The following is a 26132-nucleotide window of genomic DNA, read 5'->3' as shown; positions in this document are numbered from 1 at the left end:
CCGAACCCTAACCTAACCTTAACATCCCGGTAAGGACCCTAACCCGAACCCTAACCTAACCTTAACATCCCGGTAAGGACCCTAACCTAACCCTAACGTTAACATCCCGGTAAGACCCTTAACCAACCCTAACGTCTCGGTAAGGACCCTAACCTAACCTTAACCTTAACATCCCGGTAAGGACCTAACCCTAACCTAACCTAACCTTAACATCCCGGTAAGGACCCTAACCTAACCTAACCTTAACATCCCGGTAAGGACCCTAGCCTAACCCTACTGCAGTGGCCTGACCTCCCCTGTGCTCCCTCTCTCAGTCGGACCTCGGCGAGTGGCTGTGCGCCATCGGCCTCCCCCAGTACCACAAGAAGCTGTCAGAGAACGGCTACGACTCCATCAGCATCGTCAAAGACCTGACGTGGGAGGACCTGCAGGAGATCGGCATCACCAAGCTGGGTGAGGACAGACTGGCGCTGCAGGGCCGTCGGGTCGTGGCGTTGACACTTGGTCTGACATTTAGTTTTTTTTGTTTCTTCTGTCCAGGACACCAGAAGAAGCTGATGTTGGCGGTGAGGAAGCTGTGCGACATCCAGAGAGCCATCGTTCAGGCGGAATCAGGCCAGGGAACCCTACGCCGCAAAGTTCCCGCAGCCCTCCACCTGGTCGCCATCGAGCCGTCGGACGCCGGCGGCGAGTGCTCCTCGCCGCTCACCCCCAGGATGCTGACCTTCCAGGACAGCGACCTGAGCGCCGAGCTCCAGTCGGCCATGTCGGGCCACGACAGGGGCGGCGAGGAGGGCTTGGCCATCAAGAGCGCGGCGGGGATGTCCCAAAGCCAAGAGAGCATCGACGCCCGGTCCAGGGGGTCCGGCCGCTCCCAGGACCCCCCCACGGCCTCCGTCACCCCCCACAGCTGGTCCCAGGAGAGCCTGGAGGGCAGCCCGGCCAAGGAGAGGAACCTGCCCGAGGGCTGGGACCAGAGCAGGGCCAAGCAAGTGCCTCTGGGCACGGCGACCGTGTTCAAGTACCCGGCCATCCCCGCCAAGCCCAAACTGCCCGGGCACCGCGGGGCGTCCCCCCACGGCTCGCCGGCGCTGAAAGGCTTCAGCTACCTGCACTCCCACTGCGGCTCCGCCGACCCGAACCTCTCCCCCCGCCAGCGGAACCACTCCTCCACCCTGACCACGCCCGCCAAACGCTTGCAGGGCATGACCCGCTACGCCCTGTCGGACGGCGAGCCGGACGAGGACGAGGACGACGTGTCCCCCGGGAACGTGGCGTCCTACGCCACTCTGACCCGGAAGCCGGGCCGCAGCCAGCTGGCCCGGCCGCAGCCCGGCCCGGACAAGGGCGTGGGACGCAGTCAGTCGTTTGCGGTGCGAGCCCGGAAGAAGGGTCCGCCGCCGCCGCCGCCCAAGAGGCTGAGCTCGGTGAGCAGCACCACCAGCGGCGAGCTGAGCGACAGCAGCTCCACGTCCTCCGGGGGCGTGGTCACCGACAGTCCGGGGAGCGTGAGGAGCATCGCCGCCTCCCTGGAAGGAGGCGCAGAGGAGAAGAGCCACCCGGAGGCGGAAGGTCGCGCGGAGTCGCCTCCGGCGACTCCCGCTTCCACCGAACCTCGCGAGGCCGCGGCCGCAAGGAAGAAGCTTCAGGGCGAGTGCGGCGGCGCCAAGCCGGACCGAGGCGTGAAGTCCGACTCCGAGGAGGAGGAGGCTAAAGGCGGCGGGCTGGACGGCTCCTCGTCGCCCCAGAACAGCTCCAGCGAGTGCATCCCCTTCGCCGAGGAGGGGAACCTGACCATCAAGCAGAGGCCCAAGGCCCCGGCGCCTCCCAGGGCCGAGGCGGTGCTGGAGCCCCCGGACAGGGCCAAGACTCCCGACGTGCCCGAGTTCAACCTGAAGGAGTCGGACACGGTGAAGCGCCGGCACAAGCCCAAAGACAAAGACGGCTCCCCCTGCAGGGAGGAGACAGAGTCCCGGTCCCCCAGGACCAGCCGGCCGCCGTCCCAGGTCGCCCTGGAGAGGCCGGACAGTCCGGCCGCCGGGTCGCCCGTCAGACCGCCCCTCTCCCCGAAGCCCCCCGCCGTCGCCCCCAAACCAGTCCGCCACAGTCTGCTGGCGGCTCAGGGTGAGACCCGCCGTCACTTCCGCCCCGTCCTCTCGGGGACTCCCGGTCCTGACCTGTAACGTCTTCTCCACAGGACTGTCCACGCCGACCCTGACCGTCAGCGTGGTTCAGAGCGTGGCCTTCGTCTCTCAGCCGTCGCCCTCCCGTTGCCCGTCGCCCTCCCGTTGCCCGTCGCCGCCGCCCCCCCAGGCCGTCCACAGCCCCTCCCTCTCGGCGCCGAGGCAGCAGGCGTCCACGGCGGGTCGCAGTCCTCCCCCCGAGTTGTCCTGCGAGACCGGGGTGGTCCAGCAGAGGCTGGATGAGACCAGCACCTCCCTGGCTGCGGCTCTGGAGGCCGTGGAGAACAAGCTGAACCAGCGGGATGCCGCCGAGGGGTGAGACGGGGGGGTCAAAGGTCAAAGGTCACACCCAGCTCCGCTTCCTGCCACGTCCTCATCGTCCTCTTTATTGTCCCCCCCCCCCCCGTTTTTTTGTCTTTTCAGCAGAACGAGTTCGGTGAAGTCGGCGGGAACCATCCTGGACGACATCGGCAACATGTTCGACGACCTGGCCGACCAGCTGGACGCCATGTTGGACTGAAGCCACGCCCCTAAAAACAAATAAAATACGTAAAAAAAAACACTCATCCTCAGGAAGTGAGCGAGACGAAGCAGGAGACAGTCGGACGTCTTCGGCTTTCATTCCTCGCGTGTGCAGCACAACGTCGGACCCTCGTTCTCCAGTTTGTTTTCCCGCGGCGTGAAATCTGCAGAACTGTCTTCAGTCGCCACGGCAACAACGTGCCGACCAAGCAAACTTTCAAAGTAAAGTACAAAGCGATCTGAAGCGTCGGGCTCCGAGACGCTTCTCTTCTTTAACCTTCGTTTCTCACTATGAAACCAGCTCTTTTCAGACTTTTTAATATTTAAAAAAAAAATACAAATTATTATTTTCTACCGGCGCGTCCGTCTTCCTGCTCGGACACAAATCGGCCAATCAGAACTCTCCGACGCTCCTGTGAAGGGAGGAGGCGCACGCTTATATACAAAAGTTATTTTTTCATGTTATAGCCAGATGAGTATTTAAGTGAGAGTAATCTAAGTATGTATCCGAGTATTTCCTGCAGCATGTTCCTCTCTGTGAATGTGTGAATGTTTGTCTCAGGAAAATCCCACACAACCTGAACACATCACGTTAAAACAAAAACAAAAACAACACAGGTCGTCAGAGATTTTTTTTTTAACATTAACGTGTTTTTTTTTTTCAGCTTCAAATTGACCAAAACTTTCTGAATTATAACTTTGAAGTAAAGCATATCTGAAGAATATTTACTTTCTTTGTCAGTGTTGTCCTGAGGGGGGCGCCAACAGGACTTTAAATATCATTATTCTTTGTTTTTAATGGAGTTGACTGAGAAAAGATGAATAAAACCAGACTGAAATGTAAAATGAGGTTCATGGAAACAACTTGTGCCATAAAAAAAAATTGAAATGTAAATTTTTATTGGAGATCTCCTCTGATTTGATGAACTGAAGTTAAAGAGGAACTCCACAAACACCAAGTGGCTGCGATTACAAAACCTTGTGAAAACAAATGTTATTTATACTTTATGGGTCCACATTTCAGAATCTTATCAAATTGCACGTTTTATCTTCTGTTTCCCCGAAGTCAGACTAATTAAAATGTTAAAAACTTTGTTTTTTTTTTTTTTATAGTACATTTTTTGGAGAATTTGGATGAAATGTTTGTGTTGTTTTCTCTCGTGCTTCGTTGTTCGTCTCTTGTTTATAACCAATAAATATTCATCCACTTTTCTCTGCTGTTCAGTCATTAATGTGTGTGTGCGTGAGAAGAACAGCTGACAGGGGGCGTGGCTCTGCTCGGGGTGTGTGTGTGTGTGTGTGTTGTGTGCGTGCGCGCGCTGCAGTGAAGCTCGGTAAACCACGTGACTTCTGGTCGGTGTTTTCCGGGATCAGTTCGCAGCAGTGACGCTCTGAGCTGCACGGTTCTGCCTCTCTGTGCTGGTCCAGATCAAAGTCCAGCTGCTTCACACCGCAACCGAGCCGAACCGAACCGAGCCGAGCCGAGCAGGACCGAACCGAGCAGGACGCAGGTGAGAGATCGAATCTTCTTTCGGTTCCATTCAACCGATTTTAAATCAAACAAATGTGAGTGGACTTGAACTTTCTGCTTGGGGGGTTGGGGGGGGGGGGGGGGGGGGGTCTGGTGGTCTGGTGGTCTTAATCAAGTCTGTGGAGGTGCTGCAGGTGCGTGAGGAGCTGCTCCTCTTCCTCTTCCTCTTCCTCTCAGGACTCATTCCAGGTCATTCCAGGACAAACCCCCCCCTCCCCCAGACCTTCCAGGAACAGGGTCTGCTGCTGTTTTTCCTCTCTGGAGCAGCAGAATCCTGCAGTTTTACCACATCCAGGATTTTCCTTCCTGTCATTCTTTCATGGTGACTCAGCCTCACCCAGGGCCTGCACCTCCTCTTGCTCCTCCTCCTCCTCCTCCTCCTCCTCCTCCTCTTCATCCCCCTCTTCCTCCATTGTGACTCAGCTTGGCAAGATCCCTTGTTTAATGGCTGCTGCTCTGCAGTTGTTTAAAGTGAATTAACTATGTGGGAGGAGGAGGAGGAAGAGGAGGAGGAGGAGGAGGAAGAGGAGGAGGTGGAGGAGGAGGAGGAAGAGGAGGAGGAGGTGGAGGAGGAGGAGGAGCAGGAGGAGGAGGAGATCCTTATCTCGTCTGCTTGACGCTGAAAACAGTTTTTCCCGAATGAAAAGTTGTTTCTGTGAACGTTCAGTGTTTATTTGTTTCCATGGCCGCCAGCCCAGTTACCCCACATGCCCCCACCTCCACCCCCCCCCCCCCCCCACCCCCCTCCTCCACCCTTGTGTTTACAGTAACTCACTAAAGCCTGTAATCAGAGGAGAGGGGAGGGTTTGTGCTGAAGCATTGTGGGAAGTGTAGTCGTGGACGATTGTAAATCAGATGCAAAGCAGCGTCAGGCGGCGGCGACGGCGTGCCCCTCACTGACTCCGCCTCCTTTCACTCTGCAGAGTCGCCATCATGCACAAGTTTGGACACCAGGGGCCGGGGGCGGAGGGGAAGGTGGAGGAGTCCATCATCCGGATCCCGCCCCACTACTACATCCACGTCCTGGACCAGAACACCAACATCGCCCGGGTGGAGGTCGGCCCGCTCACCTACATCCGCCAGGACAACGAGAGGTCAGGAGGCCCCGCCCACTCGCCGACCCCTCCCTCCCCTCCCCCCCCACGACTCCTGACCTCTGCTGTCCCCCCCCCCCCCCCCAGGGTGCTCTTCGTCCCGGTGAAGATGGTGATGGTGCCGCCGCGGTACTACTGCGTGGTCTCCAACCCCGCCGCCCGCGACGACAACGGCCAGGTGCTGTTCGACCAATCGGGGCAGGCCAAGCTGCGGCACGCCGACCTGGAGATCCGGCTGGCGCAGGAGCCCTTCCCCCTCTACCCCGGGGAGGAGGTGCAGCAGGTGAGAGGCGGGCGGAGGGGGGTGGGGGGGGTAGGTGGGGGTATGTGTGTGTGTGTGACGTAGTACGTGGTGCTGGCAGGCGGTGACGCCGCTGCAGATCGTCTACCCCGACACGGCGCTGCGCCTGCAGGCGCTTCTGGACTTCGAGGAGGACGGAGGAGAGCGGAGGGTCGCTGGAGACGAGTGGCTGTTTGAAGGGCCAGGTGACACACACACACACACACACACACACACACACACACACACACACACACACACACACACACACACACACACACACACACACACACACACACTAACACCCTGGTGTCCTGGTGCAGGGACCTACATCCCCAGGAAGGAGGTGGTGGTGGTGGAGACCATCAAGGCCACGGTGATCCGGGAGAACCAGGCCATCAGACTGAGAGCCAGGAAGGAGGGGGAGGACCGGGGGGGGGTCCGCCGGGTCACTGGTGGGTCTCTGTCTCTGTCTGTCTCTGTCTCTGTCTCTGTCTCTCTTTCTCTTTGTCTCTGTCTCTCTCTGTCTCTGTCCTGTCTGTCTCTCTCTGTCTCTCTTTCTCTTTGTCTCTGTCTGTCTCTGTCTCTCTCTCGCCCTCTGTCTGTCTCTCTCTCGCCCTCTGTCTGTCTCTCTCTGTCTCTGTCTGTCTCTCTCTCGCCCTCTGTTTCTGTCTCTCTCTGTCTCTCTTTCTCTTTGTCTCTGTCTGTCTCTCTCTCTCTCTCTGTCTCTCTCGCCCTCTCTCTCTCTCTCTCAGATCAGTGTCTCTTTCCCCCCCACTGTGTCCAGGTGAGGAGTGGCTGGTCAGTAAGGTGGGGGCGTACCTCCCAGGCGCCCATGAAGAAGTCCTCGACATCGTCAACGCCTTCATCCTCACTGACAAAGTCAGTCTTCCTTCACTTTTCCTGTCGATTCAATCCAACTTTATTGATTAATTGACCAAATACAACACGGTCATGGAGCAAGCAGGTTTATTTGGAATCATTTCAATAAAATGCAACGATTCCATCCTCGCTCGCCCCCCCCCCCCCGTCTCTCTCTCTCTCCGCCACCAGAAAGCGCTCCACGTCCGCGCCCTGCGGCCGTTCAAAGACGCCGGCCGGAGGGACCGCCGCACCGGCGAGGAGTGGCTGGTGACCAAGGCGGACCGCGAGGCGCACATCCCGTCGGTGGCGGAGGAGGTGGTGGGGGTGGTGGAGGTGACCACGCTGAGCAGCCGGCAGTACTGCGTCATCCTGGACCCGGTGGGGGCGGACGGGAAGCCCCAGCTGGGCCAGAAGAGGGTGGTGAAGGTGAGGTGGAGGGGGGGGTGGGGGGGTGGGCTCTTCTTGGTGGAGCTTCTCGAGGTTCCAGCGAGGATTTAAAACATTTAACAGGAAACTATATGTTAAAGATAATTTTGCTCAGAAGCAGAAAAAGACGTGTCTTAAAGACAAACCTCCAGTTTAAAGAGTTAATCTGGTTTCATAGATCAATAGACTTGTGTGTCATCTGCATATCAGTAGAAGTTAATGGAGGGTTTCCTGATGAGATTCCCGATGAGATTCCCTACGCCAGTGTTTTTCAACCACTGGTGTTTTCCTCCAGATCGTCAGCTGAGCCGGGGGAAATTATCACATTTCACATTTTTTCCTAAAAAAAACCTTTGCTCTCACAGCGACAGTGTGTTGCAGAGTAATCCTGTATAAATACTCTTCACCACTAGAGGGCAGCACAGAACTTTGCCGGTGAAATGTAAAGTGACAGACGTCAGTGTGGTTCATCTCCACCTCCTGCTACCATCTTGTATCAAAGTACTGTGTCAGTGACAGTGATGGAGAAGTTTTTGAAAACCAGGATCTCAGCTCTTCATCCATCAGGTCCAGGTTTCACACTGAGGGAGGCACTTTTAATTTGACAGCTCTGTTCTTACTTCCTCCTCCTCCTGTCTTGCCGTCCGTCAGGGCGAGTGCTCGTTCTTCCTGCAGCCCGGCGAGAGCCTGGAGCAAGGCATCCAGGACGTGTACGTGCTGTCGGAGGAGGAGGGGCTGGTGCTGCGGGCGGTGGAGGCGTTCACCGACACCGAGGTGAGGCTCCGCCCGAGACTCCGCCCGAGACTCCGCCCTCGCTCGCCTCTCTATTTGTATTGCCTCCACGCGTTTCACCACCAGGTGTCGCTCTGATCCCGATAAGCAAGTTTAAATACTTAGATTTCACTCGGCGCGGTGCGACTGCTCCCGTTGAGACGTCGTCTTTAACCTCAATTAACGCTTTCACTTTTTATGTAGTTTTATTTTTTTTAACCACTTTTATTTTTTTTTTACGTTTTGCTTTAAACTTTATCTTTCTTACCACTTTAATTTTTTTAACCACTTATTTTTGCCACTTTTTAAAAAACATTTTTTTTTTTACTACTTGGAACTTTTTACTACTTTTTCTTTTTTTTTTAAACACTTAATATACTTAAATTGTTTTTAACCACTTCAATACATTTTTTACTTTTAAACTTTATTTTTCTTACCATTTGACTTTTTTTAACCACTTATTTTTGCCACTTAGTTATTTGTTTTTTTTAAACACTTGGAACTTTTTACCTCTTTTTTTTTTAAGTACCTTATAGCTTTTAATGTTTGTTTTTTTTTACCCCTTTCATTTTTTAAATATTTTTTTTACCACCTCAATTTTATTACGTTTACTTTAATCTTTCTTTTACTTGCCACTTGACATTTTTTTAACCACTTTATTTTTTTTTTTGCCACATAGTTTTTGTTTTTGTTTTTGTTTTTTTTTAGCCACTTGGAACTTTTTACCACTTTCTTTCTTTTTTAAAGCACTTTATTCAATTTTTCAGACTTTTTTTTTTATCACTTAAAATTATTTCTTTACCACTTTTTAATTTATTTTTCACCACTTTGAACATTTTGTTCCGTTTAACCGTCTGAGTTGAATCTGATTTAATGGGACATTTCATGTCTCAAGGTAAGTGGTGACTGTGTGTGAGACTGTCTACCTGTGTTGAGTTATATCACAATCTTGGCTTCAGTCCAGTTAAGCTTGATGATACGCCATTATAAAAAAAAAAAACTTACAACCTCCATCAAAAGCAATTACTTGGTTATTTTATGACAGATCTCTGAGCCACCATGGAGATTGTGTCAATATTTGTGACACCTCCCCCCCAAATAAAATACTACCACCAGCAAACTAAAGAGAAAATTAAAAAATTGCAGTAAATCTAACTTGCTCAATAAATATTGCACATGACTTCAAAGACCTTGATTACAACTCCTTGCTGTTGTTTATTTGTTTGCCTCTGCTGCTCACTTGCAACGCCGTGTGTGATGAATAAGCTCCAGTGTTTTCAGAAAGCGCACAATGGCATACCCAGAGCACAGCAGGTCACAGTGGACAAAGGACTTCATACGGGGTTGATATGGCGAAGAAAACGCAATGGAAAATGTGTCTTGATTTTCTCCAGTTCAAGTAACGAAAAAAGAAAAAAGAAGAGAAAAAAAAAGATGAAGAAAAAAAGAGAAAGAAGGAAAAGAGAAAAAAGAAGAAAAAAAGAGGAAAAGAAAAAGAGAAGAAAAAAAAGAAAAAGAAAAAAAAAAAGAATCTGATTTAATGAAGAAATTCCTGCAGATTTGCGAGCTTTGCTCTGATTGGCTCCCTGTGGGACGCCTCTCTGCTCCCGTCCCAGTTCATCTGGGTCAGATTGACAGAATAAAGCTCTGCTGCCTTGGACTCCTTCCGAGCTCCTCCTCCTCCTCCTCCTCCTCCTCCTCCTCCTCAGACTTTGTTTGGAAGCCCAGTGGAATGAGGTCCCGGGGCGCTGGTACCATAACTCTGAACGTCTTCCCGGCTGCTCCTGTGCAACCAGTTAATCAGACACAAGAGAAAAAGCCGAGTCGACATGGTGTGTTTCACAAAGGTGTGTTCACAAAGGTGTGTTCACAACGGTGTGTTCACAAAGGTGTGTTCACAAAGGTGCGACGGCGACGTGACGGGCGTGTCGGCAGGAGATAAAGGAGGCGCAGTCAGCAGGTCCAAAGTCAAATCAAACATGTGAACACGTGTTTCAGACACACTTTGGCTCTTCCCTTCTGTTTTTTCCCAGCATTAGCATTAGCTTTAGCTTTAGCAGCCTCGGCGCGACGCGAGGCGTTTCAGGTGCAGACCTGAGTGTCGGAGCCGCGAACATTTGCGACCCACCTGACCCCGCTCTCCTTCTCTCCCCCCCCCCCTCCTCCTCCTCCTCCTCCTCTTTATTTCTCCTCTTCACCTTCCTCTCATGGTCTCATTGTTTTTATTTAGCGCCTCCCTCCCGTCCCCCCTCCTCCTCCTCCTCCTCCACCTTCTTCCCCTCCTTCCCCCGCCCCCCCCGCTCCAATGCATCGCCACGTTAACCCTTCTCTCCGTCCTCCTCCTCTCTCTCCCCCGCTCCCTTTGCCAGCGCGACGACAACGACGACGACGACGACGAGGAGGAGGGCGCCGCGGCGCAGGAGCGCGCCAAGCGCTCCCGCCGCAGCGGCGTGGCGCGGCGCCCGGGGGACCGCTGGATGCTGCGGGGCCCCATCGAGTACGTGCCGCCGGCGGCGGTGGAGGTGGTGCTGCGCCGCCAGGCCATCCCGCTGGACGAGAACGAGGGAATCTACGTCCGCGACATCAAGACCGGCAAGGTAGCGGCGGCGCAGTTCTGCTAACTCTGCTTCCCCCGTTGCGGCGGCGACCCCTGACCTGTGGGTGCGGTCCGCAGGTGCGCGCGGTGATCGGCCACACCTACATGCTGACGCAGGACGAGGAGCTGTGGCAGAAGGAGCTCCCCCCCAACGTGGAGGCCCTGCTGATGTCGCGCCTCGACCCGCTGGCCGACCGCTCGGACCGCGGCCGCGCCGCCGACCCCGAGCCGCGGGACAGGACCCGCGTGGTGTCCTACCGGGTGCCGCACAACGCCGCCGTGCAGGTGTACGACTACAGGGAGAAGAGAGCCAGGTGGGTGGAGCTGCGACGGTGGCGCCGGCGGCGGCGGCGGCGTTGTTGAGGTGCGCTGACCGGCGGCGCCTCTCGTCCGCAGGGTGGCGTTCGGACCGGAGATGGTGATGCTGGGGCCCGACGAGCAGTTCACGGTGCTCTCGCTGTCCGGGAGCAAACCCAAGAGGGCCAACGTGATCAAGGCCATCTGCCTCCTGCTGGGACCCGACTTCTTCACCGACATCATCACCATCGAGACGGCCGACCACGCCCGCCTGCAGCTGCAGCTCTCCTACAACTGGTAACCGGCGTTCCGGCCGTCCCCCGAAGGCGCCGCCGTCGCCACCGCCGGCCCCTCAAACCCCTCCTCCCTTCCTCCGCAGGCACTTCGAGGTGAAGTCCAGAACCGAGCTGGCCGAGGCGGCGGCTCTGTTCTCCGTCCCGGACTTCGTGGGCGACGCCTGCAAGGCGATCGCCTCCCGGATCAGAGGGGCCGTGGCGTCCGTGCAGTTCGACGACTTCCACAAGGTTTGCCCGCCGGGTCCAAAGTGTCCGTCTGTTTTTTTTTTCGGCAAAGGCGTTTCTGATCCCCCTCCCCCTCCCCCGCCTCCGCAGAACTCCAACCGGATCATCTGCTCCGCCGTGTTCGGCTTCGACGACAAGCTGGCGGTGCGCTCCAGCCTCCGCTTCGGCCAGAACAACCTGGTGATCAGCAGCGTGGACATCCAGTCGGTGGAGCCGGTGGACCAGCGCACCAAAGACGCCCTGCAGAAGAGCGTGCAGCTCGCCATCGAGATCACCACCAACTCCCAGGAGGCCGCCGCACGGTCAGACACACACACACACACACACACACACACACACACGGGGCTGACGCTGGTGTGTGTGCAGACACGAGGCGGAGCGTCTGGAGCAGGAGGCCCGGGGGAAGCTGGAGCGGCAGAAGATCACGGATCAGGCCGAAGCCGAGAGAGCGAGGAAGGAGCTGCTGGAGCTGGAGGCCCTGAGGTCAGTGACCCCGACCTCGCCTGGCGCCGGGCGGGTGCCGTTGTGTTGACGAAGGTCGTTTGTGTTGAGGGACGTGGTTTGTGTAGAGGGACGTGGTTTGTCTTGACGGACGTGGTTTGTGTTGACGGACGTAGTTTGTGTTGACGGACATGGTTTGTGTAGAGGGACGTGGTTTGTGTAGAGGGACGTGGTTTGTGTTGACGGACGTAGTTTGTGTTGACGGACATGGTTTGTGTAGAGGGACGTGGTTTGTGTAGAGGGACGTGGTTTGTGTAGAGGGACGTGGTTTGTGTTGATGGACGTGGTTTGTGTTGACGGACATGGTTTGTGTAGAGGGACGTGGTTTGTGTTGACGGACGTGGTTTGTGTTGACGGACGTAGTTTGTGTTGATGGACGTGGTTTGTGTTGACGGACGTGGTTTGTGTAGAGGGACGTGGTTTGTGTTGACGGACGTGGTTTGTGTTGACGGACGTGGTTTGTGTAGAGGGACGTGGTTTGTGTTGACGGACGTGGTTTGTGTTGACGGACGTAGTTTGTGTTGACGGACATGGTTTGTGTAGAGGGACGTGGTTTGTGTTGACGGACGTGGTTTGTGTAGAGGGACGTGGTTTGTGTAGAGGGACGTGGTTTGTGTTGACGGACGTGGTTTGTGTTGACGGACGTGGTTTGTGTAGAGGGACGTGGTTTGTCTTGACGGACGTGGTTTGTGTTGACGGACGTAGTTTGTGTTGACGGACGTAGTTTGTGTTGACGGACGTGGTTTGTGTAGAGGGACGTGGTTTGTGTAGAGGGACGTGGTTTGTGTTGACGGACGTGGTTTGTGTAGAGGGACGTGGTTTGTGTAGAGGGACGTGGTTTGTGTAGAGGGACGTGGTTTGTGTTGACGGACGTGGTTTGTGTTGACGGACGTAGTTTGTGTTGACGGACGTGGTTTGTGTAGAGGGACGTGGTTTGTGTAGAGGGACGTGGTTTGTGTAGAGGGACGTGGTTTGTGTAGAGGGACGTGGTTTGTGTAGAGGGACGTGGTTTGTGTTGACGGACGTGGTTTGTGTTGACGGACGTGGTTTGTGTTGACGGACGTGGTTTGTGTAGAGGGACGTGGTTTGTGTTGACGGACGTGGTTTGTGTTGACGGACGTGGTTTGTGTTGACGGACGTGGTTTGTGTAGAGGGACGTGGTTTGTCTTGACGGACGTGGTTTGTGTTGACGGACGTGGTTTGTGTTGACGGACGTAGTTTGTGTTGACGGACGTAGTTTGTGTTGACGGACGTAGTTTGTGTTGACGGACGTAGTTTGTGTTGACGGACGTAGTTTGTGTTGACGGACGTAGTTTGTGTTGACGGACGTAGTTTGTGTTGACGGACGTGGTTTGTGTAGAGGGACGTGGTTTGTGTAGAGGGACGTGGTTTGTGTAGAGGGACGTGGTTTGTGTAGAGGGACGTGGTTTGTGTTGACGGACGTGGTTTGTGTTGACGGACGTGGTTTTGTGTTGACGGACGTGGTTTGTGTTGACGGACCGTGGTTTGCGTCGACGGACGTGGTTTGCGTCGACGGACGTGGTTTGCGTCGACGGAGGTCGTTTGCGTCGACGGAGTTGTCGTTTGCGTCGACGGATGTGGTTTGCGTCGACGGATGTGGTTTGTGTCGACGGACGTGGTTTGTGTCGACGGACGTGGTTTGTGTTGACGGACGTGGTTTGTGTTGACGGACGTGGTTTGTGTTGACGGACGTGGTTTGTGTTGACGGACGTGGTTTGTGTAGAGGGACGTGGTTTGTGTAGACGGACGTGGTTTGTGTTGACGGACGTGGTTTGTGTTGACGGAGGTCATTTGTGTCGCAGCATCGCAGTGGAGAGCACCGGCGCCGCCAAGGCTGAGGCTCAGTCCCGCGCTGAGGCGGCTCGCATTCAGGGCGAGGGCGGCGGTCAACGAGGCCAACTGAAGGCCGAGGCCCAGAGGATCGAGGCTGTACGTCTGACACACACACACACACACACACTTTTTGTTATATCTTTATTTTGCCATATAAAAAAAACCTATTTGAGATTGAAAACCTCTTTTCTAGAGAAAAAACATTCAAATTGACTATAAAATTTTTTAGATCTTGTTTAAAATAGAAAATAAATTAAATATATATCCAACAAATTGAACCTCAGAAAAATCAAGAAAGTTCATAAAAAAATCAAAGAAAAGGTTTTTTGCAGGAAAAGAATAGAAGAAAAAGAAAATCGGTATGAATGAGAATAAAACACAATGAACAAAGGGAAATTGTATATATGTTTATATAAATTGGCCACAGATAAAAATTAAGTCCATCGTTCAAAACATCTGCCGACAGATGTTTGAAGCCACTTTTTAAAAGACTCCAGTGAAATCAGGTGGTTTGAGCTTCAGAATTGTTTGTAATTTGTTCCAAACTGACTGAACTTTTGCAACAGACGATTAAAGAACCAGACCTAAAATACACTTTTAGAAATGAGAACTCTCGTGATTGAGTTTCCAAACGAAAGAAGAAGATAATCCAACATCTGGCAGACATTTAAACGGGCGACGAACCTCAGAGCTCATCTGGACGAGGTACATAGACCTCCAGCACTGATTCAGGTGTGTGTGTGTGTGTGAGTGTAGGAGGCGGAGCTTCAGCGCCTGGTCAAAGCCCGAGAGCAGGAGCTGAGCTACCAGGAAGGACATGGACCGTCTGGAGGTGGAGAAGCAGGAGCGTCTGTCTCAGATCGAGAGCGAACGATTCGCCCAGCTGGTCCAGAGTCTGGGCAGCGACACGCTGACCGAGATGGCCCGGGCCGGCCCCGAGCTGCAGGTACACCTCCTGCTGCTGCTCCTCCTCCTCTTCCCGCTCCTCCTGCTGCTCCTGCTCCTCCTCCTCTTCCCGCTCTCCTCCTGCTACTGCTCATACTCTTCCTGCTCCTCCTCCTCCTCCTCTTACTGCTCCTCTTCCTGCTCATCCTGTTCCTCCTCCTCCTCCACCCTCCTCACCTTCCTCCTTCCTCTTCCTCTTCCTCCTCTTCCTCCTGCTGCTCCTCCTCCTCACCTTCCCCACCTCTTCCTCCTCCTCCTCTTCCTGCTCCTCCTCCTCCTCTTCCTGCTCCTGCTCCTCCTCTTCCTGCTCCTCCTCCTCCTCTTCCTGCTACTGCTCATCCTCTTCCTGCTCATCCTGCCTCCTCCTCCTCCTCCACCCCTCTTCACCTTCCTCCTTCCTCTTCCTCTTCCTCCTGCTCCTGCTCCTCCTCCTCACCTTCCCCCTCCTCTTCCTCCTCCTTTTCCTCTTCCTCCTCCTCCTCTTCCTCCTCACCTTCCCCCCTCCTCTTCCTCCTGCTCCTCCTCCTTCCTCTTCCTCTTCCCCCACCTCTTCCTCTTCCTCCTCTTCCCCCACCTCTTCCTCCTCCTCCTCACCTTCCCCCTCCTCTTCCTCCTTCTCTTCCTCTTCCTCCTGCTCCTCCTCCTCCCTTGCTCCTCCTCCTCCTCTTCCTCCTGCTCCTCCCTCCTCCCCTTATCTCTTCCTTCTCCTCCTCCCTCCTGCTCCTCCTCCTCCTCCTCGACATGCCGTTAATCTCCAGTCTCCTGTCCTGCAGGTGAAGATGCTCCAGGCTCTTGGTCTGAAGTCCACCCTGATCACTGACGGCTCGTCGCCCATCAACCTCTTCACCACCGCCAACGGCCTGCTGGGGGCGCTGCCGGGGTCAGGGCCAGTGAGGAGGAGGAGGAGGAGGAGGAGCAGGAGGAGGAGGAGAAGTAAACCTCAGCAGTGCTCTTTTCACATGAAAAAAAAAAAACTTTTTTTCTGCTCAGATTTGATCAAAGAAGGAAAATCTGACATTAATTCTGGAAAAAAAACTCAAAATCTCTTTGTTTTTGTTGTTTTTGAAGAAAAACTTTTTTCCCCAAAAACATCAAAATGTCTCTTTTCTCTGTTTTCTCCACTTTACTTTTCCTTGGTGACACTAATGAAGAACTGAATGTTTACGACGTTTGCCTTGCTGGTGTGTCCTCCGGCCACCAGGGGGCCCCGCCTGCCTTTCACCGGCGCTTTATCTGAACCGAGACGCTGAGGTTTACTTCTGGTGGAAAGTTTCGTGCCTACAAACATCGTTTGTCGAGTCGTTGATCCTTGTTGCTGCTTCGCTGCTTCACATTAATCACAGTAGGAAGGTCTGAACGCCTTCCTTTGCCTTATTCCATGAAGTGTGTGTGTGTGTGTCTGTGTGTGTGTGTGTGTGTGTGTGTGGTGTGTGTGTGTGTGTGTGTGTGTGGGCTTGCAGCTTCCGATGAAGGCAGGAACTGTTATTGAAGCAATAAACGTGGATGTTTTCACTCATGACTTGTCGTTTCCTGGTTTAGGACTGATTTTTACACTTTATTGACAAATAATCAGTTTCCAGTCTTTGGACGTCCGTGAAGATTTTACTCAATTATAACCTGCATAAACATTTTGTCAGTGTTTGAGTTTTATTTACACACTCAATCTATTTTCACTTATCTCTTAGTTTTATATAAAAAAATTAATAAGGGTGCTTTAGATTAAAGCAAAACAAACTATAAAATTGAATTTTTTTAATCTGTTTGGAAAAGCGATGCTGATGAGAGAACTAGTGGAAGGAGTGGTTTTTCCTGTTTGGAGCTTCCAGGACGTCGTGGTCCCGCTGTGCTGCACTGAGCGCCCAGCAGGGGGCGCCGCTCCGCCATGTTGTCCCGCTGTGCTGCACTGAGCGCCCAGCAGGGGGGCGCCGCTCCGCCTGCATGTTGTCCTGCCGCTTCATTAGTAAACTGCAGACGAACAAGCAGAAGAAAATCCCTCTGGAAGTCTGTCGTCTCAATCTGAGATTAAATCAGGAGTGACTCTTGTTTTGAGAACAGGTTCCAGAGAGGAGGGGGGGGGGGGGTTGGGGGGGGGGGGGGGGGGGGGGGGGGCTCGGTCTTCAGGACTCGTCAGACAAGCGGCTCCTCTGTAACTCAATCGATCGATTAGATAATCTGATGGAGGCGCTTTAATGAAATGTCTTCATCTGGACCTCCTGTCAGACTCCTGCTCCTCCTCCTCCTCTCCTCTTCCTCTCCTCCTCCTCCTCTTCCTCTCCTCCTCCTCCTCTCCTCTTCCTCTCCTCCTCCTTCTCTCCTCCCCCTCATCCCGTGCCCCCTCCTCCTGCTCCTCCTCCTCCTCCTCTTTCTCCTGCTCCTCCTCCTCCTCCCGCTCCTCCTCCTGCTCCAGAGAACCAGTGTCTCTGTCCTCCGTCCAGCTTCTGTTTTCTTCTTATCATTTCATTCCTCCACTGTTCTGGACGAGGGTCAATGTTACATAAATATTTCAGTCTCGTCTGAGACAAAATCTGTCTGGAAGCCTGAAGCTCCTCCTCCTCCTCCTCCTCGTCTCTCCGCCTCCTCCTCCTCCTCCTCCTCGTCTCTCCACCACCTCCTCCGCCTCCTCCTCCCCCTGGCGGTGTCCTCCTCGTCTTTCCTCCTCCTCCCTCTGGCATCCTCCTCCTCCTCCACCTTGTCTCTCCTCCTCCCCATGGCGTCCACCTCTTCCTCCTCCTCCTCCCCCTCATCTCTCTACCTCTTCCTCCTCCTCCTCCTCCCCCTGGCGGCGTCCTCCTCCCCCTCCTCCTCCTCCTCCTCCTCCTCCTCGGTGGTAGAGTCTATGAATAATTGAAAAGAATCTAAAATTTAAATGAAGCTACTTCGGTACAAAAATCTTTTATTAACATTGAGGAACTACCCCCCCCCCCCCCCCCGTCCCCCCATCCCCCCCGTCTCCCCCATCTCCCTTACCGACAGTTGCCATGACAACCGGGTGTCTCTGGCCCTGGGAACAGGTTGAGGAGATGGAGGCTGGTTGTGACTGTTCTCTGCCGACACAGTCGAAGAAAATCTCATTTCCTGGAGCGTCTTTTTTATTTTATTTATTTATTTATTTATTTATTATTCTTGCCGATTGTCTGTTTATCTTCTGGGACTTCAAAACAAAGTAACAGTCGCATTTCCGGTCGCGTCCTAAGCGACACTGACGTAAACCAGCGGGACTGTTCTCCGTGGCGCCCTCTAGTGGCGGGAGTGAGGATGGCGGCGTAGCGAAACGTAACAGTTATTTTACCTCCAGTGGTAAAATCTCATAATAACCTTTAAATATTAACCTTATTTTTTTTTTAATGATGCGTTTGTGTGCAAAATACGCGATGGTTACCGTGACGACAGCTCCAGTGACTACGTGTGTGACGGACAGACTGGAGTCGCTCGGCTCTGATGTGGGATCAGATTTTATTGTGAGGATTTCTGAGTTTATTCCATCAAAACACGAGCAAAGATCCACAGTGTGTCTGATACATGTGCTGAGAACTCTCACATTGGTGGGCGATGCTGGAAGCAGTCAGGTTAAGGCATGCACAGGCACAGAGAGAGAGAGAGAGGGAGGGAGAGAGGGAGAGAGAGAGAGAGGGAGAGAGAGAGAGAGAGAGAGAGAGCCGGCAGGCAGCAGCTTACACATGGACGTACAAAAAGTTCCCCAGGATGAGCGTAGAAATATAAAAATACAAAGATCCAGCAGTCGGGTGTTAAAAGAGCTTTTTACAAAACAAAGAACACTGTAAACCAAGAGCAAAACAAAACAACAAACAAACAAAAGCGACAGGCAGAAGCCGGCGGTGCAGTGTGAACGTCAAACCAACACGTTTGTCCTCCAGACAAAAAGTCCCGGGAAAGATTGTCAGTGTTTAAAATAAAAACTCCTTCATTTCTCTCTCGTCCATCAAATAAAACAAACAAAACAAAAAAACCCAATTTGGCTATTGATTCAATTTGATGTTTTGTTTTGTTTTTTATTTGAAAAGTAATACTTAAAAGAGTAGAAATTTAGTTGTAAATTTGTATTTTTTTTTGCCAACCACACCGTTCTGAGACGGAGACAAACAAAACGTGTCTCTGCTTGAAACGTGACCGAAGCACAAACAAACATCAGCTCATTTGATTTCACATCTTTACTTTCCTGGTTCGTTTTCTATTGTTTTTTTTGTTTGTTTTATTAGTTATCGTTAGCTGAAGGTTACAACAAGGCACCGTGTGGCTTCTGCATGTTTTAAAATTGTTTGGTTATTATTATTTTTTAAATTGGCTCACTGATGTGAAGAAATCATGACAAATCCTGTGAATATTAGATTCTCATTTCTAAAAAACGATCAAACACACAAATCTTCCTCGGGACCTTCCCCTTCCCGTGCGGCGTTGCGTTCACACCTCGCCGTGAGCGGCGAACAGCAGAGGTTTGTGAGTTCACCAGCGACGTCCTGCAACTTTTACAATAACGATGCTAACGTTGGTGGGAAAAAAAAAACAAACAAAACCCCCCCCCCCCCCCCCCCAAAAAAAAACAAAACACAACCAGAAGCACATGAGAGTTAACAGTCGGTAAAAAAGGTGAAAACACACGAGGCGCTCGATAACGTCGGAGAGGTAGCGCAAGCAAAGTTCGTACGAACCCACTACCGGAGCAGAAATCAGGAAAGCTGGCATTCCTATTGGTTTTTTTCTTTTCTTTTCTTTTCTTTTTGCATAATGTGATTAGTAAACAGACATGCTACATACAAAACAGGTGTGGGCGGAGCTTAATGCAGCGTTCAGGTCCCGTTGGGTTTTTTTTTTTCACAATCTGGATGAGTTCACTTTAAAGCTGCCAAGTTTAACATCTCAGGACCAAACGATGTGGGAGTTCCATGTTATTTAGCTCGTTTGAACACTTATAAAGCGTCTTAATAACTTAATAACCTGTACAGGGAACAGATTCAAATACTCACAAGTGGAAGATTTCAAGCGTAGGGGCTTTTTGAATTGAATTTCCTTTTCCACTTTTTAAAAGTTACAAACATAACAGAAACATGTGCATTTTATTTAATCAAAAACTGGGCAGAGTTTAAGATTTATCACTTAGAAATGAAAACATATCTATAAAATGGGTTTGTGCTAGTGCCCTACAGTGTGTTCTTTATAACAAAGGCTGCTGCCTTCAGTGTGTCTGTTGGTTAATTAAATACGCCGTCACTGTTAGATTTGATCTCCAAAATGTTCATTAAAACCGAAGATTTATTTCTCCATATATAGTCATTTGCCCAATAAAGGGATAAATGGTTTTTAAAGCATCTAAAGATTTATTCCACATGCATTTGAAACCATCACAGGAAAATATTTTAGCATTAAATGTTTCCACCAAGTGTAAATAGGATGAGTTTATAGATTTCAAGGTTGTTTAGCGCCAATCGCTTTGATCTGAAGTCGGAGCAGAAGGCGCCCTCTAGTGGTTGTGACGGGTCACTGACAGCTGTACGGATGTAAAAAGTCCAAACTTCAGTTTGTCTCTCGACATATAAAGAAGGTAAACTTTGTGTTTGAAAAGTTTCGACTCAACTCAACTGTGATGATGTCATCATGTCAGCAATGTCTTTTAAAAAATGGTTTCCATGACGACAAAGAATGCAGAAGCATTACTTTAGCATCGTTTTCCTCTCTCAGACTCTCCGGGTCCACAGGTTGGACGTCATTTATTAAAATAAGAGCTGACATTGGTCCTGCATGACGTCAACACAGCATTTTAAGCCCCGCCCCTTCATCCGAGCCTGACCATAGACATGTGTAGGTAGACACACGCACATTAGTAGTTAGACAGCCATCGACTGCCTGCTGGCGCAGACCTATCAGCATGGCGGCCATGTTGGATGAGTCCACACGCTTTTACGTGGTTTTGGTTTGTTAGAAACAGCAGACATGTGGTTACGGTCCCGGACGCTTCTGTACATTAAATATGAGACACATCTTCAGTCTCCACTACCTGTGGTTTCCCACAAGGCTCCACTTTAGGTCACTTATCGCCTCCGACGAGTCCAAAACCGTAGCAGCGACGCCTCTTTCTGGTTTTTAATAGCCGTTAACAGATCACACCTGTCCTGGCTTCCCTCCACGATTAATTAAAGCACTTTGTGCAACATCTGTTGTGAAAAGTTCCATATAAATAAAGTTTTTTATCACATGTCTGCTGTTTGCAACAAACCAAACCGGGTGAGAACGAGTAATCTGGTTTGTCCTCATCCAAGATGGCGGCCATGCAGTTTCAAAAAGGCAACAGCAATCAACGAGGAGTCTACTTGCATATGTCTCCGTGTCTCTACTTCTGTGAGTCTATGATCCTGACCTTGCCTGACCTGAAGGTCGACCCTCTGATCAACACAACGTTGAAAACTTTGAACTTCAGCAGAAACTTCTTAGAAAACCCGCGGTGCATTTATGGAACCTGCGACCAACCGGGTGGGGGGGTGGGGGGGGCGTGTCCACCGTCCGTTTATATTTACAAGGTGCTACTCTGTTAGCGCTCCGGTGACACCAGGCTAAAGCCCCACGTGAAAGCATTCCTCTGAAGTAAATATTGTAAACATGCACTGAGTATAGGATTTTCGTTCATAACAACAGCTTATTCCCTCAAAGTTTCTCCTGAACCTCGTCCAGGAAGAGTCCGTAGCGTGTTTTGTTTCCACTGCTAACGCTAATCGGTGAGATGTTTTCCACTGCTGGTAATCAGCCTGTAAACTTCAGTGTTACATTCACTGTCTGTGTAACAACTGTGGGACGGTCCATTGTCTGTGGTCGGATCACTGTATGTTTCTCATATGGGCCAGTCCATTGTCTGTGGTTAACTCATTGTAAATATTGGATGTGGGACAGTCCATTGTCTGAGGTAAGTTCAGTCTGTACTAAATGTAGGATAGTCCATCGTCTGTGGTTAGTCCGTTGTAAATATTGAAAGTGGGACAGTCCATTGTCTGAGGTAAGTTCACTGTAATAAATGGTGGACAGTCCATTGTCTGTGGTAGTTTCACTGTCCGTCAGTGATAAATGTTGGACAGTCCATTGCCTTTGGACTGAAAGCACATTTTTTCTTGATGTTGACTGTGAAGTTTCGATGGTTTTACAGAAACTTGGATCTGGAAAAAAAAAATACTGTTGTGTTCCATGTTTGTATATGTGTAACATTCGGCCATCTTGGAATTGCGTTTCCATGGCGGCGGGATAAAGTTTGTGTTGGTGGTGATTCTGGTGAAGGATTTCAGGAGCAGCATCTCCGTTTCAGTACGGCTGAAAACTTCTTTTTTTTTGGCATCAAAACAGGAAAAAAAAACCCACATCCACGACTTCTCCGTCGCCCCCTGGTGGCCTGGAGCCTCATCAGCGATAATCCTTTTTTTTCCCCCCCCATGGAGACGGATGTCCGTTGTCACGACGACAGTGGATACATGGATGGGAGGGATGAGGAGGAGATAAGCTGCTGCCACAGGAAGGTGTCCGGCGAGGCGTCGGGCGGTGGAGGTCGGCATGCTCATCGTGCGGCGGGAAACATCGGCAAAAGAAAACGGGAAACTGTTTTTTTTTTCTATTTTCAGGTGCTTCGGGAGTGTGACGGTCGGAGTCGGGCCGGGCGTGGAGTTCCGATCAGGACTTGAGAATCCCTGCAAGCAGACAGAGACGAGTTATTACGTCCCGGACGATCTTTATAGCAGAGAAACATCGAGAGGCAAAAGAGCGTAACTCACGTCCCCAGTTCAGCGCAATGCAGGCCACCACGATGGCGATCCCGAGCAAGATGGAGACGACGGACAGAATCATGGCGTTGCGGCCCAGGCGGCGAGCGCCGTCCATGTTCCCCTGCTGCAGACTGTTTCTGGACTGGGGAGGACACACAGGAAGTTGAGTCGGACCGATGGAACTCACGGAAATGTGACGGCGGTGCGGCGGCGGCGCCGTGGCGCCCGGAGGTCTCACGCACCATGACGGAGAAGGTGAGGCCCACGATGTTGATGGGCCAGACGGGGCAGAAGCAGGACAGGATGGCGAGGAACAGGTAGTCCCGGGGCTTGGAGCCGCCCACCGCCGCCTCCGGGATGGCGCTGGGCCGGCGGGTGAGCGAGGGCCTGGGCGAGCCCGCCGCCAGGGAGCCGGAGCGGCTGCCCGTGCGGGGCCGCCCGTTGGCGTGGCCGCCGCCCGGTTTGGCGTGCAGCATGGGCGACACGGCGGCGGCCGTGGGAGACGAGTCGGCCAGTCCCGGGGCGGCGCCGTTACCTGCGAGAGGGAGCCAGAGTCAGGTGCGGGAACCGCCGTGACAGCGGGACGCCGCGGGACGCTTACTTGTGTCTGCGCCGTCGCCGACCACCGTCAGGTGGTCCACGCCGTGGCCCTCCTCGGCGCCGTCTCCCGCGGTCTGGCGCTCGGCGCTCGGCGGCTGGGCGGTCACGGCGGCGTCTGCGTCCGTGTGCGCGCCGATTGGCTGAGGCTCCTCCGTGCTGGCGGGCTGGTGGCTGGCGGCCATGATGCTGAACAGGTGAAGCTGACGTCGGGAAACAAAGGCTGGAAGCGGGATTCTCTGTGAAGAGTCGTGAGAGGTGGTGTCAGACCTCCGTTTTTTTCTTTCTCGAAATGACTCAGAACGATGTAGGACACGTGTCGGGCTTGTAGGTGGCGCCGTGTCCCACGGAAACACAATGAAAATGGCCTTTTTAAACTAAATAGCATCAGTAGCTTCTGCATTGTTGTTAAGTGAGTTTGAGGGGGTGGGGGGTTAGGGGGTGAGGGGGGGGCGGGGAGTTAATGGGTCAAGAGGTGGGCCAATTGTGCGTCTTATGCTTCAGTAAATTTCTCCACTCTGGAACTCGTTTCTTGGTTCCCAAAACGTTGCGACAGAACCTGAGTCACTGCTGTCGTTAACACCTGTTAAACCTGTTAAACCTGTTAGACCTGTTAGACCTGTTAAACCTGTTAAACCTGTTAAACCTGTTAGACCTGTTAAACCTGTTAGACCTGTTAAACCTGTTAAACCTGTTAAACCTGTTAGACCTGTTAGACCTGGTTGGTCGTTTAACCCTTTAGAGGATAGGGTTAGGGTTAGGCTAGGGAAAGGGTTCGGGTTCAGGCTAGGGCTAAGGGTTGGGGTTGAGGTTAGGGTTAGGGTTAGAGTTCAGTTAGGTTGGGGTTAGGGTTAGGGTTAGGGTTAGGGTAAAGGGTTAGGTTAGGGCTAAGGGTTAGGGTTCAGTTAGGTTGGGGTTAGGGTTAGGGTTAGGGTTCGGCTAGTTAATGACACCTTTAATTAATACTGTAATGGTGTTATTTATCTATTTAATTCTGGCACATGTAGTCTTGCACAGTTTAACGCTGTAGGGACCTAACAATGTTCCGATCACAACAGTTTTCTTCCAAACCAACCAGATGTAGGTTTTCTTCCGTGACGGCGACCGTCTACTATGAAGCTATGAAGAGTTGCTCTTATTGGATTGATGAAACTTAAACAAGACATACTTCACTTCAATCTTCCATTTCTTTAAAAACAACAACTGCAAATGAAATCACACTTTTTCAAAGAACAACGCAACACATTTCAGCAGGATGAATTCTGTATAGAAACTCAGCAAGCAGTTGCTTTTCGCCGTGGAACAGAAGGATTCCAGTGTCTCCACTGCGTCCTGGTGTTTCTACATCAACCTTTCTCTTCAGCCATTTCACATCTGATAAGACTTTGAGCTGATCAGGAGGCCGATTGTCCGGAAAACAAGTGGATATTTGCTTTTCTCTGAGAAAACCGATCCGCCGCCGCCGCCGCCGCCGGCCAAACCTGCTGAGTGTCCGGAGGAGGATCCTGTTTCTGGAGCAACCTTCAGACCTCGTTCAGCCTCCGGAGTGGGAACGGACACCCGAGCCGCTGTATTTCTGAGAAGGTGCTGATAATGAAGTGCTGCACGCGACTCGCGAGGCTCCGTTTCTGACAGCGCAGCGCTTAAACCGAGCCGGAGGTCCAACCAGAGCCACCGTGGATCGTCTACATCACAGAAGTGCTGACGATGGACGGACTTCTCCCTGCAGTGTTTCACTACGTTGGGATCAATTCCACCGGTTATTAAAGACAGCAGCTCTGAAAACACAAAGCGTTAATCCTATAACTGGCCCGCGTTTTGGATGAACTTTGTCCTTTGAGAAAACGTGTTTCCTCAAAGTGAGTGTGGGTTTGGACGATACACATGTCGAAGCTCCTGCGGTGACTTTCAGAGCTCCGGTCCGCCCACACCGAGAACCTCTGAGTCACGTCGCCCACCGAGGAGCTGCGAGGCTGAAACCAGAGGAAACTTCCTCAACGCTCCTCCGTCCCTCCTCCACCTACTGCCCGTCTCAGAAATACATCTTCACAGTGTAAAACCGGAGAACCTCAAAGCCTGAGAACCACGAAATCCTTGCTACGCTTCAAAGGGGAACACCGAGGGTTCGTCCACACGACCAGAACAAAACTTTCTTTATCCTCCACAGCCTCTAAAAAAAACCTCTGTCCACACGTCTCTATGAACTCGTCTCTATGAACTCGGCTCTATGAACTCGTCTCTATGAACTCGTCTCTATGACCTCGGCTCAACACGAGGCTTCAGGGTTTGTAATGATTAAGTCATTGTTTTCCACAGATGATCATTTTTGCCGACGAGCCGGGGTTTTACAATTTCCCCACTCTGGGACCCGTGTTCAAAAAAATCTTGTTTTCACTTCTAAAACCGCCTCGTGTGGACGACAGGCCAGATACATGTGGTTCAGGTGAACCAGGTTCCTGGTGTGGACGACGGGCCGGAAACATCTGGTTCCGATGAACCAGGTTCCTGGTGTGGATGACGGACCAGAGACATCTGGTTCAGGTGAACCAGGTTCCTGGTGTGGACGACAGGCCGGAAACATCTGGTTCTGGTGAACCAGGTTCCTGGTGTGGATGACGGACCAGAGACATCTGGTTCAGGTGAACCAGGTTCCTGGTGTGGATGACGGACCAGAGACATCTGGTTCAGGTGAACCAGGTTCCTGGTGTGGACGACGGGCCAGATACATCTGGTTCAGGAGAACCAGGTTCCTGGTGTGGATGACGGACCAGAGACATCTGGTTCAGGAGAACCAGGTTCCTGGTGTGGACGACAGGCCAGAAACATCTGGTTCCGGTGAACCAGGTTCCTGGTGTGGACGACGGACCAGAGACATCTGGTTCAGGTGAACCAGGTTCCTGGTGTGGACGACAGGCCAGAAACATCTGGTTCTGGTGAACCAGGTTCCTGGTGTGGACAACGGACCAGAGACATCTGGTTCAGGAGAACCAGGTTCCTGGTGTGGACGACAGGCCAGAAACATCTGGTTCAGGAGAACCAGGACGGACCCTCACACCCTGATATCATCAAATCCCCCCAAAAACTCAGACTCAAACTTAAAAATGACAAATCTTCAAAAGGTAGAGAAAAAAGCAGAAGCAGAACACGAATAGCGTCGGAAAGGTTGTGAAGTTTGTTCTGATTCAGTAAAAATGAAAAAAAAAATCTGATCTCAGCACAAAAGTGTGGAACATGGAACCCCTCGCTTGTATTTCACTGTGTTTGTAGGAACCAATCAATCAATCAATCAATCATTGGCACCTCCCCTCTTCTCCTCAGACTCTGAACAGACGACGATCTCGACTTTTGTCTTTTTCTTTCCTAATTCCCGTCTGTTTCCACTCAAACTGCGACTCG

The 26132-nt window shown here is 52.0% G+C and overlaps 3 protein-coding genes across 3 annotated transcripts in view; 2 read left to right on the top strand and 1 right to left on the bottom strand.

Moving 5' to 3' along the window:
- LOC308141642 (CASK interacting protein 2) overlaps nucleotides 1-3917 on the top strand; it is a gene marked incomplete at its 5' end in the record, with an annotated part of 4200 nt that extends 283 nt beyond the window's left edge. Inside the window, 4 exons of the mRNA XM_080511849.1 lie at nucleotides 315-453; nucleotides 541-2124; nucleotides 2198-2498; nucleotides 2607-3917. Coding sequence (XP_080367975.1) covers nucleotides 315-453; nucleotides 541-2124; nucleotides 2198-2498; nucleotides 2607-2703 — 2121 coding nt within the window. The 3' untranslated portion in view covers nucleotides 2704-3917. The remainder of the gene's footprint in view (nucleotides 1-314; nucleotides 454-540; nucleotides 2125-2197; nucleotides 2499-2606) is intronic.
- Nucleotides 3918-4070: 153 nt separating this feature from the next.
- Nucleotides 4071-15901, top strand: mvp (major vault protein). Its single transcript, XM_080511327.1, is given in 18 exon segments — nucleotides 4071-4216; nucleotides 5160-5330; nucleotides 5418-5613; nucleotides 5693-5816; nucleotides 5934-6065; nucleotides 6398-6492; nucleotides 6664-6900; nucleotides 7552-7674; nucleotides 10041-10268; nucleotides 10346-10581; nucleotides 10664-10861; nucleotides 10944-11088; nucleotides 11176-11387; nucleotides 11452-11568; nucleotides 13410-13536; nucleotides 14197-14250; nucleotides 14252-14386; nucleotides 15159-15901. Coding segments are annotated over 17 exon segments (2904 nt in total). The 5' UTR covers nucleotides 4071-4216; nucleotides 5160-5169; the 3' UTR covers nucleotides 15543-15901.
- A 6146-nt stretch (nucleotides 15902-22047) lies between these two features.
- On the bottom strand, nucleotides 22048-22921 carry LOC308141640 (uncharacterized protein; the record flags this gene model as incomplete). The annotated part of the gene is made up of 4 exons (XM_080511847.1): nucleotides 22048-22064; nucleotides 22149-22281; nucleotides 22382-22674; nucleotides 22741-22921. The coding sequence occupies 4 exons, from the start codon at nucleotides 22919-22921 to the stop codon at nucleotides 22048-22050; spliced, it is 624 nt and encodes a 207-aa protein (XP_080367973.1).
- Nucleotides 22922-26132: the final 3211 nt, after the last annotated feature.

The sequence above is a fragment of the Blennius ocellaris genome, assembly GCF_963422515.1.
Source record: "Blennius ocellaris genome assembly, chromosome: 16".
In the NCBI taxonomy this organism is placed as follows: Eukaryota; Metazoa; Chordata; class Actinopteri; order Blenniiformes; family Blenniidae; genus Blennius; species Blennius ocellaris.
The sequence above is the reverse complement of the archived record's forward strand: the minus strand, read 5'-3'. Positions and strand labels throughout refer to the sequence as shown.